This window comes from Clarias gariepinus, chromosome 5 (assembly GCF_024256425.1).
Source record: "Clarias gariepinus isolate MV-2021 ecotype Netherlands chromosome 5, CGAR_prim_01v2, whole genome shotgun sequence".
NCBI lineage: Eukaryota > Metazoa > Chordata > Actinopteri > Siluriformes > Clariidae > Clarias > Clarias gariepinus.
In genome coordinates, this window is record NC_071104.1 from 17962661 (window position 1) to 17979470 (window position 16810).

At 39.8% G+C, this 16810-nt stretch overlaps 1 protein-coding gene across 2 annotated transcripts; it reads right to left on the bottom strand.

Annotated features, from left to right (window-relative positions):
• Positions 1-16149, bottom strand: mphosph8 (M-phase phosphoprotein 8). 2 transcript variants are annotated; one of them, XM_053497205.1, is made up of 14 exons: positions 15926-16149; positions 7983-8132; positions 6810-7859; positions 6647-6731; positions 5903-6346; positions 4138-4260; positions 3921-4009; positions 2716-2856; positions 2485-2571; positions 2162-2316; positions 1904-2061; positions 1685-1809; positions 1467-1550; positions 1-1364 (listed from the first exon to the last, which is right to left on the bottom strand). In XM_053497205.1, the coding sequence occupies exons 1-14, from the start codon at positions 16031-16033 to the stop codon at positions 1323-1325; spliced, it is 2841 nt and encodes a 946-aa protein (XP_053353180.1). In that variant the 5' UTR covers positions 16034-16149; the 3' UTR covers positions 1-1322. The 2 variants fall into 2 exon arrangements, with proteins under 2 accessions (XP_053353180.1, XP_053353179.1); XM_053497204.1 differs by having other exon boundaries at positions 6810-7862.
• Positions 16150-16810: the final 661 nt, after the last annotated feature.

Genomic DNA, 16810 nt, shown 5'->3' on the forward strand with positions numbered 1-16810 from the left:
TAAGCTTATGGAAACATATGTACATTTTATTTGAAGAGGACGCCAAGTTTTGTGCATCTCTCGCTCTCTCTTTCATTGAATCACACAGTAAGGTAGCAAAAAAAAAAAACAGTTGTTAAGCTACTATGAACAGTCAGGGGAAAATAAAATCCATGTTGTCCAGACCACTGTTTTCACAACAATCTCATATAAACACAGGTATAGTAACTCAATACTGGTTGCAAAATGCCCAGTCTAAACTTCATCTTAATCTATACTGATCATATAACAATTCTCCATTATTAAATAATGTGACAATTATCTCAGCCAAAATATTTAGATTCTCTTCATAAATTTCGGACACCCACATAACTAAACAAAAAACTCAAATAAAAAGTTAGCATTGTTTAAACAGCAAACCAAATACACTAAAAAAAAGAAAAAAAAAAGTGTATGAGCAAGGATTTATCAATTAATACGAAGGGTTATTACAAGCCTAATGAGAAACGGAGGCAAGATATTTTGTTTTGAACAAAACGTATAATCAGACTTGGTTCCTCCAGCCTCTGAGCAGATACTAGCCCTTAAAACTGATAACCAACACAATATGCTTAGACAATACTTACCCTGTACTGTTGAACAAACCCAAGAGTGATATTACATTTTCTACACAAAGAATCCTACACTTTGCCCCAGAGTTCCAAGTTTATTGTAAAACAGCCAAATTCGGGGGAAAAAAAAAAAAAAAAAAAAAGGACAGGGAATTAACTTTGGGGTTTAAAAAGTCCAGTCTTATCTTGGTCCCATAAAAAAAAAAAAAAAAAAAAAAACTATTAGCAAGAACAATTGACACCTGCTCTCTATTTCACACACTAACTCTTCTTCAAACACACATGTGCACACAGATTTAAGGCAAGTACAAGGTAATAAGATAGTAACATAAAAGAACAATGGGTAAATCTGGAGTGATAAATTATTGTATTTAAAATAAGAAAAACCTTTACAAACAAGATTTACAAATGCACTTTTACAAATGCCTATTCCTCCCAATTGTTTTAACAATGTCTGGAATTACAGACTATTAAAAAAAATCCTGTAAAACTCATAAAAACACTTCTGATACGTTGATGAATGTGTATCCTGGAGTCATACTCCAAAGTCTGCTGTGAAAGACTTGCTACTGTATTTGGGCCTTAATTTCCAAGCCATTAAACCAAATATAAACCACCATCCCGCAATCTGGCATGTCTAGTGACAAAGAGCAGAAGTCTGGGAAATTACTCTTGTCTCTTAGCATGGTTAAGATTCACTGATGACCTTTGAAGATCAGAAAAGGTTGATCATCATGGTAACTGGACTCTGTATGCACCAATGAGAAGTTTGACCTGTGGAAGGACATTAAGAGACAAAAAGTTTCTGGATAAAATCATTGATCTAAAGAAGCTCTTAGAATGTTTGTGTGTCAGACACTTTTGTAATGTTCTCACCTTTGCTGTGGGTGACTCGGCTAGGCGAATAAAGAGTTTGTTGATTCCGTGAACAGGGTTGAAGGAATAAATAAAGTGGCTATCCTGTCAGGAAAAGAACACAATCAGCTAGACTGGAGACAGCACCTTCTTGTTAAGGAAATACAGCTTTTAGTGCCACAAACAAACAAATAAATAAATGAATAATAATAAAAAAGACCTGTGAAAAAGGGACTTACAAGGAAGACAGGTAACTGGAAATTGTCATTAAGGATGACAGCATGGACGCTACAAGGCCCACAGAGCCTGGCTGTGATCTCAGTCATGAAGTTAGCATGAAAGATGAAGAGAAGGATGCCAGATCCTGACAAAAGACACACTATATTTATTACCTGCCTCAGAGTTAATGGACTCTTTATGGGATTGATGTTTTTTAACTTCATCATGTAGAGTCCTACCCTCTCCAGGTAAATGCTGTGGGGGTTTGTAACTGAATTCCAGTGATAAGTCTGGTCCCTCACATAAGCGATGACAGGCCAAAGGAAACACAGGCTCAAGCACAGCAAAACGTGTCTCAAAATATGCTCTGATTGTCGCCTCTGCCACAGTAGATAACCTGGAAATTATACATTCAAAAGAGAAATATTGATGTAAATTTCAGAAATCTCAACATGATTAATTATTCTGTCATTAGCCCTTGTTTTAACAACACTCACGTCTGGATATGCTCTTTGATGAGGTCATGAACAATCATGTTGTTGCTGAGCTTGGCAAAGTGCAGGGCTGTTGCCTTGTGCTTAGAGAGGATGTTGCAATCAGCTCCGTACTCCAGTAGTAGGCGCACTACATCTGCATTGCCTCTCCTACATGCCTAAAAAGGTCAAGAATAATAAACAAACCTACTCATTTGTAAAAGCTGGAAGACATGAAAACTACTAAAACACCTAAGTCTAAGGAAAACAACCAAATAATTATCATACAAAAGAATCATGATTTGTAACAATTGATTTTTCTCCTCATCATTTTTTACAATCTTTACCTTCATAAGAGCTGTCTCCCCTCCCAGTGTCTGAGCATTTAAGCAGGACCCTGCCTCGAGAAGAATGGCCACAGTGGTAAGGAAATTCTGAACAGAGAAATAATTATGAGGTTATTGCAGACCTTTATATGACTGTAAGTCACAGTGAGAGACATGAACAGATGTCTTCAGTGGTGAGTGTAAAGCAGCAGAACAGCTGCAGGACAGTTTTAGCAGCAAAGCAATAATTACCTTCTCAGCAGCATGCATAAGGGCTGTAGTGCCGTTCCTCTGACGCCCATTAACCTTCACTCCCTTTTTAATCAGCAGCCGTAGGATATCATCCTGTCCACCTGCAGCAGCCAGCATGCACAGAGACATACCACTGGAGTCCTGCAGGGGACAGAGTGGGCCCACACGCGTGCACAGACACCCAGAAGGAGAACAGAAAAAACATGCAGTTAATGTCAAAACGTTTTGCCACCCAAAATGATGGATAATATTCAATGACATTACAGAGCAGAAAGCAGTCACACAAATAAATGCAATAAAGCAATTACAATACACGGACATACAACTGCAAAGCTTTTCTCTATCATCTCATGAGTTGAATACAAACTCATCACTCAGTGCTCAGTTTATAAACTCGTATTAAACATTTCGATCCCCGGGTGATGCTGTAACCTCTCGCAGCCGGAGGTCTAGAGAGAGCTGATTGGCCGAGCTCTCTCAGAGGGCAGGGATGAGACGTACTTAGTGCTCCCACATTAATCACAACTCTACAGGGCGTCAGGAGGGGGGGGGGGTGATGGACGTTGAGCGAATAGCACTGTCCTCCGAGTGCGTTACTCCGCCCCCAACGGTTAAAAAAAAGAAAGAAAAAAAGATGCAGTCGGCTGGCATTACGTGGTTCAGAGAAAACGCGTGATAGTCTTTGGCCCTCCTGACTGAGTGGTAGTAGTACCTTTAATGTGGAAGCCCCCTAGTGACGGGGAGGAATTGGACACGACTAAATTAGGGTAAAAAATCCGGTAGATGGTAATTGCCCAAGGAGAAAAGAAGATAAAGCACAACTGATATAAAAAAAAAAAAACGGGTATTTTTATTTATGTGTACTGCACGTACACACTGCTGTACTGTACAATGCATGACCTGTAATATCCCTGAACATCCCATCAAGGTTGCACTAAAACACATTTGCTTATGCCTTACGTAGGTTGAAAAACAAAACAGACTTTTAGTAATGTATCAGGCTCTTTCAACATGATCCAAATATTACCAGCGAGTTTATGAATAATTAAATATATTGGCCAAATTATAAGCACAAGCAAACAATCATCATTCTATTAACCAGTATCTTGTTGGCAAACTATATGTGTATTGTTTACTAAAACTGTGGCATGGCTAATGGATGGCACTTCTGTCATTAGAACTAAAATGTTGTAGACATGTCTGACCTCCTGGTCCAGATTATAGTCCTCTTTGGAACCAAGTGCACGTTTCACAGCCATATAATTCCCATTTTTTACAGCATCCCGTAACTCCGCTGTGTGACAACAAAAATAAAAAACAAAAGATATTTACAAAGAAGTGAAAGACATTGATAATGGATAGGATAATTTTTCTGAAAAAAATAATTGTATTAGAGTGGGGAGTGTGTGGAAAAAAACTCACTGGGAGTTAAAGTTAGGGGGGAAAGGTTTTCATCCTCTCCATTCAAGTGTCTTTGAAAGTCTTCCAGTGTCATCCAGTCCAACTTCAGCTCAACTCCAAGATTAAGAGAAGGTGGTCCCCTGTCTGTTACAGAAAGCCACAATAAAATTTAAAATGCACTCTGCAGCACTGCATGTTCATACAAAAATTGAATTTCAATCCTGATGCACCTTAAGGACAATTTCATAACTAAGAAAAGATACTTCAGTTTAGATAGCCACTGAAACTTAGTTGGTATATAACAATATACTGCTTAGTGGTTAGCACTGTGGTTTTAAAACCTACAACTTGAAATGGAGGTTGAATCGAGGGGTTGTTGTTAGGGCTGAACAATAATTTGATATTAATATATATCGCGATAGAATTTTTTTTCAATAACGGTGATATGATTTTTAAACAAATTTCCGATATACATTTGAATATATGAGCCAACGGTTTTTCTCTCTCTTGCGCTGCGGAATTGTAGGTAATCGTCTCCCCTGCTGGGTCTTAGTGCGCGTCTCTCACTGGTATAATCAGCATCCGTGCACGCGTTTACTGTTTACTATAACACTGTGACCACGTGTGTGTGTGTGTGAAACATATTTAATTCGAACTCTTTTCGAACTGCTTTCTCACGCACTAATAGGGGTGGAGAAAAACACTTGGAGGAAAGCGCTAGCCACTCCTTCCGATTGCGCGAGCTCACAGATGCCCCTGATTGGCTGTAGAGCCGTGATTAATGTGGGAGCGCAAGTACCTCTCATCCCTCCCCCCTGAGAGAGCTCGGCCAATCAGCTCTCTCTGTGCCTCCGACTGTGAAAGAAAAACAGCATCACCCGGGGTTCGAACCAGCGATCTCTGGATGATAAAACCCACACATATGTTAAATAGAATAGATCAGGTGTAGCTGCTGTACATGAATAATGCTAAAGCTATAGTGCATTTTAAAAATTTTGCAGATAAATTAACTTATTAGCTGAGTTTATTTTTGATTTACGTATAATAGTTAAGTATTTTAAGTGCAATTGAGAGTACTTGGCTCATTCTATGAGATGCAGTAAGTTGTAAAAAAAAAAAAAAAAAAAAAAAAAAAGGTTTATTATGTTGGCTTATTAGGGCCCGAGCATTAAAGGGCGCAGGACCCTCTTATTTTTCTATTTTTTTTTTTCCCCAACCTTTTGGGCTTTTTGAGGGTCTTAATATGCTCAAAAACTCATGAAAATTGGCAGACAGGATCCCACATGAGATTTTGCTGCAAAGTTCATACACACCTTCACGTAGACACACAAAACTCTGTATACATTTAGAGCTCATTACGCCGAATAACTTTCACACTGCATGTCATGTGTGTATGCACACATACACAAACAAACTCATATGTATAATTACACATCACAAATCAGCAATATATCTTCTCCTTACAGCTGTGACATCGGATGTTCACTGACAGGAAAGTCACAGAGCACTGAGGCCAACAATTGTTTAGAATGACAGCTTAAATGAATGTAGGAATAACTTTGTGAAATAATTCAGGTCATACACAGACTGTAGAGCTGGGCTATATATACTGTTAGTAACCACAACCTCCATAGACTATTTCAGCACAGCCAATCCATCTACAGGCAAGTTTTGGAGAGTGGGTAGAACCAGGAAGAAACTGACACATCACCTCTTACTATGAAACTGAGTGTGAAAGGATTATTCAGAACAGCAGCAGTGGGTGTAAAGCCCTGTCAATACAAACCAGGCGTTTTGTTAGAGCGTTCCAGGGGGTCCTGAGAGTCCTGATTGTCATCGCAGGTGATAAGAAGGCGGGACTCACTATCCTCCCGCTTCTTCCTTCTCCTCTCCTTCCACCTTGAGTCTTCAGAAGACTCTGCAGATGCCATTGCGTCCATCACAGACTTTCTGTCCAGCCTATCTAACCGGGCTTCCTCTGCCAGTCTCTGTCTCTCTCTCTGTGCCTCTTCCATCCTCAACTTTCGTTCTTTCTGGGACTCTTCAAGCCTCTCTTTCCTTTTCTTCTCCTCTTCCTCAAGTCTTTCTTTCTTTCGGCGCTGCTCCTCTTCTTTCTGCTCACGCTGTAGATCCTCCTTTGTCTTGGCCACAGATTCATTTGCCCTGTCACTCTTTTCTGACTCCTGTGTGGTCTTTTCCTGTCTTTCATCTGTCTCCATTCCAACAGTTCCTGAAGATGAATAACAAAGAATATCAGTGACAAACAAATGTTGTTAGCCTTTCGGCTGCTCTTGTTAAAGGGGTCACCACAGCGGACGAACTGATCCGCACACAACATGGTACATGTTTTACACTGGATGCCCTTCATGACACAACCCATTCATTTTATCCAGGCTTTGGACCGGCACTGCAGTGGCTGGAGATTGGGCACTGGGTGGGAATCGAACCCGGGCCTTCCGCATGGCAGGCGAGAAACTGACCATTGAGACACCAATACCCTTATACCCTTTAAAGAACCTATGTGACTTACCTTCCTTTGCCTTTTCAGCCTTGTCAAACTCAGGCTTCTGCACGGGAGACTCTTTCCTCGATTTTTTGTCAGTCTTGATTGGATTCTGCAACATGACACAGGACCATAAATAAACACAATGTCTTCAAGCAAACTTGTCAACAAATAAATAAATGTCATTTACCTTTGGTGTTGTATGAGCTGGTGTTTTCCGAGGTGCGCGATCCTTAGCCTCACAATTGAGCAAAAACTTTTCAAAAAGATTATTAGCAGCACCCTTCTCCCCGGCTTCTTCCTTCGACTCCTTCGGCTCCTTCAGCTCCTCCTCCCTTGGCTTGCTGTTAATAGCTAACACTGTAGAAGATGAAGAGGAGGAAGATACAAGTAAATCTTTTTGAGGAGCAGAGTTTGCGTCTGGACCTTTAGCCTTGTTTTTTGCTCTTGCTGTTACACCTGCATCACTGGAGTCAGGTTCATCATCACTGCGAGATGATTTGCTGCTGCTCTTACTGCTGGCCAGGCTCTTCAACTTATTTAGGCCACTCTCTCTGAGCAGCAGAGTCGAACCGTCAGTCTTTTTGGGGTGAGCCACGTCCTGAGCCACGTCTTTGAAACCTTGCTGCTTCAGTTCAGATTTGTTCTTCTTCTGTTTTGCCTTGGAATGGTCACTCCCACTTTCACTTCGAGCAGACTTTTCTGTGGTTTTGGGAGTTGAAGGTTTTGTTGTAATACTAAGGTTGCCTGTTGAAGAAGTGTCATCAGTGTATAATTCTGAGGGCGCATCACTTTTGTCTGTCTCATCATCTGAGGTCACAAGTTCCTTTTTTGACTTGACTCTCTTTTTTTTCCTTTCATCAACATTTTCTTTCTTTTGCTTTCCTCCATCCTTGGCTTTGATTTCTTTTTTGTGTTTCTTTGTAAGAGCATCCTCATTGTCATCCTCTTCCTTTTCAACAGCTTGCTTCTTGGCATCTGTGCCCTTCTCTTTCTTAGAAGATAGTGGTGCAGGAACCCTGTCCTCCTCTTCATCAGACTCGGGAGCAGGCAATGGTTTGTCCTCCTTCCGTTTCTCCTTTTTTTTCTTTTTCTTCCTATCCTTCTCAGACTTTTCTTCCTCCGAGTCCTCTGCGTGTTTTCTTTTTTTTTTCTTTTTCTTTCCAGGCGACTCCTTCAGTCTATCTTTATCGCTGTCACTCTCAGAGTTTGCATCAAATAGATCACTCTTCATAGGCAGCTTCTAAGGAAAACCATAGAAATATTACACTGTTCACAAATATTAAGTCAGTTATTATTGTGCAGCAAATTTCTCCTTCATATATTTCTTAAGTTATGTGGGAAAATATCTTATGAGTCTCACCATGCTGGAGTCTTTCTTAAATTTTTTCTCAGACAGAGACCTTTCGTAGGCCAGCAGCACCTCACTACAGTCCTCCAAGTGAGCTTTGGGCTCCCAGGTATCATCATCTGATGAATAGTTCTTCCACCGCACACGATATAGCACCTCTCCCTAAAAAATTCCAAAAAGCAGTCAGTTAATTAAATATAATGCATTTAAAAATAAACACATCATTAGGATTGTTTTGCATGTTCAAATATTTTGCACTGATGCAACAAATATTAAGCTGACATTTTGCTACACAGGTGAATATCATTGATTTTCATCAATCAACATGTTGCTTAGTAACAGTAACAACTCATCTGCCTGTGTTTCTGGGCAGCACTTGAATAATCACTACAGCTTGATCACAAAGAGCTGCATTCATTTAGATCAGAGTGGGTGAGCCTGCTTCCATGTCAGTTGCATCACTGTTTCCTCTTATTACTTATCTCACTTGTTACCCTATTGGAGCCTCTATATTTTACTTTATCTTTTAATTATTAAAAATAGGCCCCAATATCTACCATCTGACTAAAGTGATATACTTACAGATTAGGCCTATTCCATCTTATATTTGCATGTATGAGCTTATTTATCTTGTACTCGTACAATGGAGCCAACTGTGGTAATTAACGTCTAATAAACAAGGAAAGTAAAAGTGTGTTGTGTTGGGGTGTGTTGTCTGTCACACAATGCCAAAGTTGTAGCCAGAGCCAGTCTGTTGAGACTGGAATGGCCGAGCTGGCTCAGAGTCCTTATTGGCTGTCTCCTGTTTCATTACTTAACCACTCTGTTCAGAGACGACAGGGTCGATGACAACAAACAGAGCAAATACCAGATAGCATTTGCCGCGATCTGTTACATGATATGATTGATAAATTTTCCCTTGCAGGATAATTTTTACAATTTAGATTTTACCATCAGTTTTACAGAAAATGAAGTAATGGGACTGCTTTAACAAAACAAGAAAAAAACTCGAGTATCTTGATTAATATATATATTTTTGTACTTTAATTTAGACAAGGGATTTATTCTTTGGTACTTTGCTATAAAATAAAAACAAATCTTAATACTGCATTCGTGCAAATAAACTGCCATTAAACCCTTTTATATCCATGTTATATCATAACAGCTTTTCTTTATATGTTTGGTGTTTTTAAATGCAACCTGATTTGCATTAAAGCAGGAACACAGACTTATGGCATGCATGTACACCTAGAGCGCTGATCTAGAGTGCTGATCTACAGTCACTGGTTCAATAGGAAGGACAGTACACTAACTAGAACAAATGCTGTGCGTAAAGTATTGGATTTTACTCTCATTGTTGTTCAACTGGAAACTCACATAACTATAAAGCAATAGTGTTTGAGCAGCACATACAGGGGAGCACAAAACACATGCAGTTGAGGCATCCCTTTAATGCCTTGCATATCCTACTTCTTCTCCAATTCTCTTTTAGTCCTTCTTTCGTGTTCATCTTCATTTCTTGCATTCTTTTCCGAGTTAAGCAGATCTAGGATACTTGACAATGCACAGCATACAACAACTTACTAATGAAAACAAAAATCCAGACACCAGTTTTCTCACATTGACTGTATGTTACTAAAGTGGGAAACACCATAACGATAAAATAACCCGAGATAGTAGTGTACACTGCAGTTACACAATAAAATATTAGCATGACATCCAAACAGGGCTCGAAATTGCAACCATTTTGGTCGCACATGCTCCCGAAATTTCATCTATGTGATCTCAAAATGTATTTGGGAGCATTGGTGCAAGTGCATGTAATTGTTGCTGTGCGACATGTTTGAATTTCTCTACAAATTAAACAGATTAATACGTTAACAGTATGTATACGTTTTGTGCGCTGAATGCTGATACGATGACGTTCTGCCGTTGAGATTTTAGATTGGTTAATAATAGTTGTCAATCACTCAGTCAGGTGATGGCGCTAACTACAGCGGGGAAATTAATTTAAAGAGGTGTAGAAGAGGAAAAATAAAAAGAACACTGACTGATTTCTTTTGCAAACCACATAACGTTACAAAGCAGCGAGAGCTTAGTCAAACACAGTGAGAGTGCCAAACACAAGAAATGTAGGAACAAGTTTGTAGCAAAAAGTTCAGTTTCAACAGGTTCGATCATTGAGGCTCTTAATCGCCAGGATACTGCCAGCCGCTCCACGCAGTTGGCAGAACTGAGTGTAAAATTTAAAACGGCATACACTATCGCCAAAGAAGAGCTCGCCTTTACTAAATTTAAACCCATGTTGCAGCTAATAAAAAAAAGAACGGTATTGCAATTAACATGACATGCAAATGACAAGTCATGTGCCAATATCATCGGCGTAATAGCAGATACCCTCCGTGAGAAAACTGCAGTTAAAGTATCATCTGCCCAGTACATCTCATTCATGATCGATGGAAACACTAACCTGTCTGTCAAGGAGTGCGTGATTGTGTATGTCCGCATCCTGCTTGGCGGACTGCCCACAACCATCCTCGTCGGGCATGTTGAGGTGGAACATGCTAATGCTGAGTTGTTTTGTCTTCTTTTTTTCTAATTATTTAATAGCTGATTTGGTATTGCATATATATATATAAAATGGTCGTATATTAGTCTACTAGATTAATTTAACTTTTAAAAATTGTATTGAGTGTCTTACTGAATGTGTTTGTTGGATTATAAATGGATTTTTTTTTAAAGCGTTAACGATGTTAGACGCATTTAAACATGTATTAAACTAGTGGGAAATATTTTAGGAATCTATCCAGCCACTAAGTCAGCATTTGCTGGTCGTGGGAAGTCAGGAAAGCACATCATCCCATTTCACTGCATGCCTCATAGGTGAGCTGATAGTGACAGCTCACCTATGTTAGCAAAAAGTCCCAAGTTAGCAAAAAGTTATAGCAAACTAAATTTTCAGATTTGTACTCTATTTGCACAATATTTTAGATTGGAGCTTGCCCTACTGTCTGCTCAGAAGGATTCACCTTGGGTAGGCAATGTGTACAACCGGCTTCACTTAATTTGGAAGACTTATCACTTCAGCTCTAAATCCAGAAGGGAATTAAAATGCCTTGGAATCGAACTGGGTGTATCGGTGAACAATCCAAGTGGTGTCAAAGGCACAAGATGGTTGCCACATGTGTCCAGGGCATTGGATGTGCTCCTGAAGCACAAAGCATGTCAGTGTAAAGTATTAAAACTGTGTGGAACTTTACCTGCTCTATCATAGCTGTATAAATAATTATCTGCACAGTGCTATGTCTTACATGTATAGATATTGCTCATGTAAAGTGAGGAAAGGGAAAGTAGAAATTTATTGTTTTCTTCCTGGTAGATCAAGGAGACAATGGAGGATGGCTCATTTCTGGCTTTCTGCCATTTCTTGGCAGATTTATTTTCTGCCATCAGTAAATACAGCTTGTTACTGCAAAGAAATGATGTGATCCACCCCCCAGGTAAGCTTTACCTTGTTATGAAAATAATTATATCATTATTTGAGATGTATTATGTTTAGAATCACATTAACAGGCAGTCAGCATTGGGGAACCTGATCCTCAACATTAAGGCAATGGCTAAGAGGCCATGCCCAGGTGGAAAGCTGTCTACCTCAGGGCGGGGCGATAAAACGATAACGATATGTATCGCGATAGACACGTGATTGATATCAATAAAAAATGTGTTCAATAAAATGTTTCGATAATTTTTATTCTTTGTCGGAAGAAATCAGAGGTCGCGAAGCTAGTTTGGTTGCCGTCATGCGCACTCGCTCTGCGACCGGCATTAGGACCCTGAAGTAGTACGGTCGCGATTCAGGAAGTATAAAAGGAGACAAGATGGCGCTTCACATTCACAGTGTGTGTTGCTAGAACGCGGTGTTAGCTCCTCCGCTTTATTTCGTCATTTCTCGCGGCAGCGCAACAGCCCGTTAATTCATGGCCATGGGAAAGACAAACGAGTCGATGCATATCCATTCTTTTATTTTCTGTGTTGTCAGGCGATATTACAATCTTCCAGGTGGATTCCGTACTTAAATCAATCCAAAAACTACTAAAGGAAAACAGGTTCAGGCTCTATATTCCAGCTCATCTCACATTTCCGCGTTCACGCACATTGGACTGTATTACCCACAAATCAACCTCTCTCCCGCAACAGCGGGAATAATTGTGTAAACTCTTGCTCTCGGCGTGAGAGAGTTCTTACAATGACTCGTGTGGTTATCCTGCCTGTTCGCGCTATTTCCGCGTTTGGATTTACCGTCCACGCTACAAGGGCTAACTGCTAGTCTTCTGGTCCGCTTCCAGTTGCCCGTGACAGTTGCATAGGGAGTGATACACTAACGTCAATCATGTAACGGTATCACGTTTGGTTGCGCCATGCCGTTGTCTCATGCTGGTCTGCTGGATTCCTCTTCAAAAGCAGAAAATGCACTTATTTTATTACACATTAAGCATTTCTTACATTTTTTTTTGCACCGTAAATGTTAAGAGAAAATTGTTAAGTGTTCATTGTGACTTTAGACTTATGTTTACATTTTAATTATTTGAGTTTTCCATGGTTATTGACATTTCTGTCTAAATAACTGAAGGGACTATGATCAAAGGAAGGTTAAGTTTAAAATAAAAATGTTTAAATGTAATATATTTTTCTTCTGGTCTTATTTTAAATAGGTCGTAAAAATATCAATAATTATCGATATCGACCGATATGAAACACTGATATCGTGATACAATTTTTAGCCATATCGCCCAGCCCTAATCGTGATACAGTTTTCAGCCATATCGCCCAGCCCTAGTCCAACTTTCATGCAGCCATAAAAAGGCAGACAGATTCTAGGGAGCAGGAGCAGGAAATGCAGCCTTATTATATGTTTCGGGTACAACCTTTATAAAAGTTTTTCAAGCTTCAATTGAACATTTAGTTGATGGTCATACAGGAAAGTGTTACTGATCATTTTAATTTGTGTCATGCAGGTACAGTAGGTGTCTTGTACAGACAAGATATTACATGAACTGTAATGTTTTTAGTGTTGTATAGTAAAATTATATATGAGATTAACAGCATTTAGAATAATTTAATTAATTTGCAATGTATACTCTTCATTTTAATTTGTCAAGGGAGTTCCTTCAAAGAAAGGAGAGGCAGAGAATATGGCTAAGGATGGACCAGTCAGTCAGACTGCTCCCAGACTTCAGAAGCAGATAGAGACCACCGTTGCTGCAATAGTTAAATAGCTTTGTCTTCGATTTAGCAGCCTGCTTTGTGTTATTAATCAGGATGTGTAACAGAATATGTAAATGAAAAACTTTTGATAACCTACACTAAAATAATTAAATTACTAATCATAAAACTAATTATTTTTAAAAACATTAAAACATTATTTAAATATATGTGACCCTGGGAATATACACCAGCGACTTAAGACTGATTTTGTGGTCCAGTCACATTTATTACAGAAATGTCTTTTTATTGCTTTTTTTAGGTCAGGAGGAACATGGAGCAGACATTGCAGCAACCAAAGCGGTCAAATGCTTTCACGTGTTCAACCATGATGTTTGGCCAGAGACAGCAGAGGAGTTGGTTGATTATGTAATAGAGGAGGTCACTTTCCTGTTGGACCATTTTCAAGATGTACTGGAAATGTAATTCATTGGTAATATTCAAAATACAGACTTCTAATTGTTTTTGTTAAAAGCTTTAACATTAATAAAAACAACCAGTTACATTTGAATTGAACGGCTGTGTCTGTACCCTTGCCATGGAGGAGTTCCAGTCCTTGAAAACCCTAGTGTTCATGTATTTTAAAGACAAGAGCTACCACGGGTTATGGGAAGTCCTTCTGACCAAGGAACCCTATTCATCAGATTTACAGGTAGGCTAAGTAAACTAATGTCACAGTAGTTAGATTATCAATGTATTTTAGGCTAAGTACATCTACCCTGACAATGCAATTTAAATGATTTTTTTTTTCAGAACATCCTTCATCTAGTAAAGATCATGTTAGTCCTTTCTGTGTCCTCAGCGCAGTGTGAGAGGGGGTTCTCTATCCAAAAGTGCATAAAGTCAGACATTAGATCTTCATTACACCCCAACAAGGTAGAAGATCTAATTCAAATCAGCGTTGAGGGACCTCCTTTGGAAGCCTTTGATGCCTCAGCCTCAGTCAAAAGATGGATGTCAGAGGGACAGCGAGCCAGAAGACCGAATTTCAAATCCTGGCCACAGGATATGTAAAGCTTCAGTGATTTGTTGTAGCTGTTTGTTGTTAGTGTTGATTGGTGTTGTTTTCAAATAAAAGAAATCTGTTAATATACAATTTGTAGTTGTGTTGCTCATTAATTTTTGGTGGGTGCTTCTAAATTTTTGCTGGTGCTCCTAACTTTTTGAAGTTGGGAGCACCAGTGCTACCAAATTAAAAAAGTTAATTTCGAGCCCTGCCAAAGTAAAAACAAGGCTGGCTGTGAAGTAGGGCGGGAGCCCAAAGCAATCAGCTTGCATTTTAACAGAGCACTCCCGGTCTGTGGTATTGTGTCAAGTTGTAATACGATAGCCGTCAATGCCAGGTGATTCATAAAGCCTCTCAACAGGGAGGAAAATGTTGAGAGACATACTGACAAATTACAAACAGCTAAAGCCTTTTAAAAACCATCTCTACTGTTCGTTTACCACACACACTCTCTCCCTCACACACGTTAACACACTGCTTGTGTAAAATTCATTACATATTATTCATACACTCGTATGCAGAAAAGTTTAGAGCTTATCTGGGATACTGAATTTCAAGGTTGCAGTTTAGAAAAGTTAAAATTAATGTATCTTTTTGAGATGCAGCTGCGCCTCTCCGCTCACTTTCCATCACCCTACGAGCCACCCTCCCCCCCCCCCAAAAAAAACATGGCTATTACCACAAAATCTTCACAATGAATGCTGCAAACATTCATCACCTAAATACTGTATAATCATTACTATTGCTTTAGTGTGTCTAGATACATGAAGAAAAGATTTAATTCACTTATTCATTTATCGTTAAAAAACACTTTAGAAACTTAATTCATTAATTGACTGCTTTATCCTGTGCACATGGTACTTTATCCATCGCGCACGCATGCGCGCACACGCACAATATGCAATGTGGGAACACCATGTCTTTGGGCTGATGGTGGAAACCGGAGCACCTGGAGGAAATCCTACAAACACACACAGACCCGAGGTGGGGCTCGAACCCCGACCCTGGAGGTGCAAGCCACAGTGATAACTACGCCACCACGCCGCCACAAGCCAAACATTTCCATAGACATTTTATATTATCTTTTGCCTAGATAAAGATGTCGCAGGTGTTTGTTTATGCAGAATTTAAGGACGCCATGGATTACCCCACGATAGTCCCCCATGTCGGCAGGGTTTGCAAAAGAGAAGATGTTTAAATCTATTCACTTGCCTCTACTTTAAATCCTGACAACGACAACAACAACAAAAACACTTTTTTTTGGCAAAATCTCTAACAATTGCGTTCCGAAACACTGCACATTTTAAATCATGCACAGAGCGGGCAACGACCCAAAATAGTCACTGCATAGTTGTTTCCATAATAATCTGCAGCTTGTTGGCTAACGCTAAGTCAGGAAATAAAGTGACCCTTGAAGCTAGCCTGCAGCTAACGCTAAGAAAGTTAGCCAAGCTTACGTGGGTCAGGCTAACTCCCCATAACAAATGTTAGCAACAATTAGCTACAAAAAAAAAAAAAAGAGCAGCCTGTTTTCCTGCTCGCAAATTTGCAATTATTCCACAAGACAAAAATATTACGCGTGGATTATTTATGTCATGTTAAAGGAGCTGCTGCGCCAGCTAACAAGATGGCATCCTGGCTAGCATGATAGCGACTAGCCAACTAGCTTGCAGTCGTCTCTACTCACATCCTCCACTCGCATGTCAATAATCCTTTCCACTTCGTATACATCCTCTTCTTCATCCTGTTCGCTGTCCCCAGGGTCCGCTCTTTCTGCACCCGAATCCATCTGCATATGTACAAGGTAAAAACCTCTTTCGTAACTCACTACAAGAACAGCATCGCACAAAAAGAAACCTCGCCTAAGAGTACAACTCCTCCGGAGAGCAGCGGGAGCCGTTCTGGTTAAGCTGGACGCGGGAGCGCGCGCGGGAGCGGGGCGGGGCCTATGTGGGCGGGGCCTCGTCGTCCAGCACAGCGACCCTCACCGTCCTAGAGATCACACTCCGAGTGAAGAGTGTGTCTTATGGAGCACTCATGAGTAACACCGGTGAGATCCGTAAACTAAAAGTTTTAACACAGTTTGTTAATTTCACATACTTATTTATAGTTACATTGATAAATCGATGGAGAAAATAATCTAACTTTTCCTTAAGTTTAGCTCTTTTAGCGTCGACTCACATACATCGCATATACATATAAATCCTAGGTACAATAACTTTAGTTAATAAATGCTTACTATCCCTTGGGCCTCATATATCACCTATCCTGTACAGGGCCCCCGGGGAGGGGGCCCTGTACAGGAGGATGGTTGGGAGGATGGTGGCTGGTGGAGACTAATTCAGAACACTTTGGGAACGAGGTGGGGTACACCCTGAACGGGGTGCCCACTTAATATATACACAATATATGCCCACACAATATAAATTATTTGACTCGCAAAGGAGATGAGATCCTCCTAACTAGTGGAAGGGTTATTAAGGGGCAGAAACAAACAAAAAATGCATTAAATAAAAAAATAAATTTTTTTTTTTGAGTACTCAGTAATGACTGTCAGAAGGTTTTGGTTAAT

What these genes read in the sequence shown, in the direction of transcription:
- mphosph8 (XM_053497204.1), bottom strand. Translation starts at nt 16,033, where the DNA reads ATGCAGATGGATTCGGGTGCAGAAAGAGCGGACCCTGGGGACAGCGAA. An exon ending in TTAAGAAAGACTCCAGCATG is followed by an intron (nt 7,863 to 7,982) that starts GTGAGACTCATA and finishes GGTTTTCCTTAG; the next exon opens with AAGCTGCCTATGAAGAGTGA. An exon ending in ATCAAAGAGCATATCCAGAC is followed by an intron (nt 2,062 to 2,161) that starts GTGAGTGTTGTT and finishes TATAATTTCCAG; the next exon opens with GTTATCTACTGTGGCAGAGG.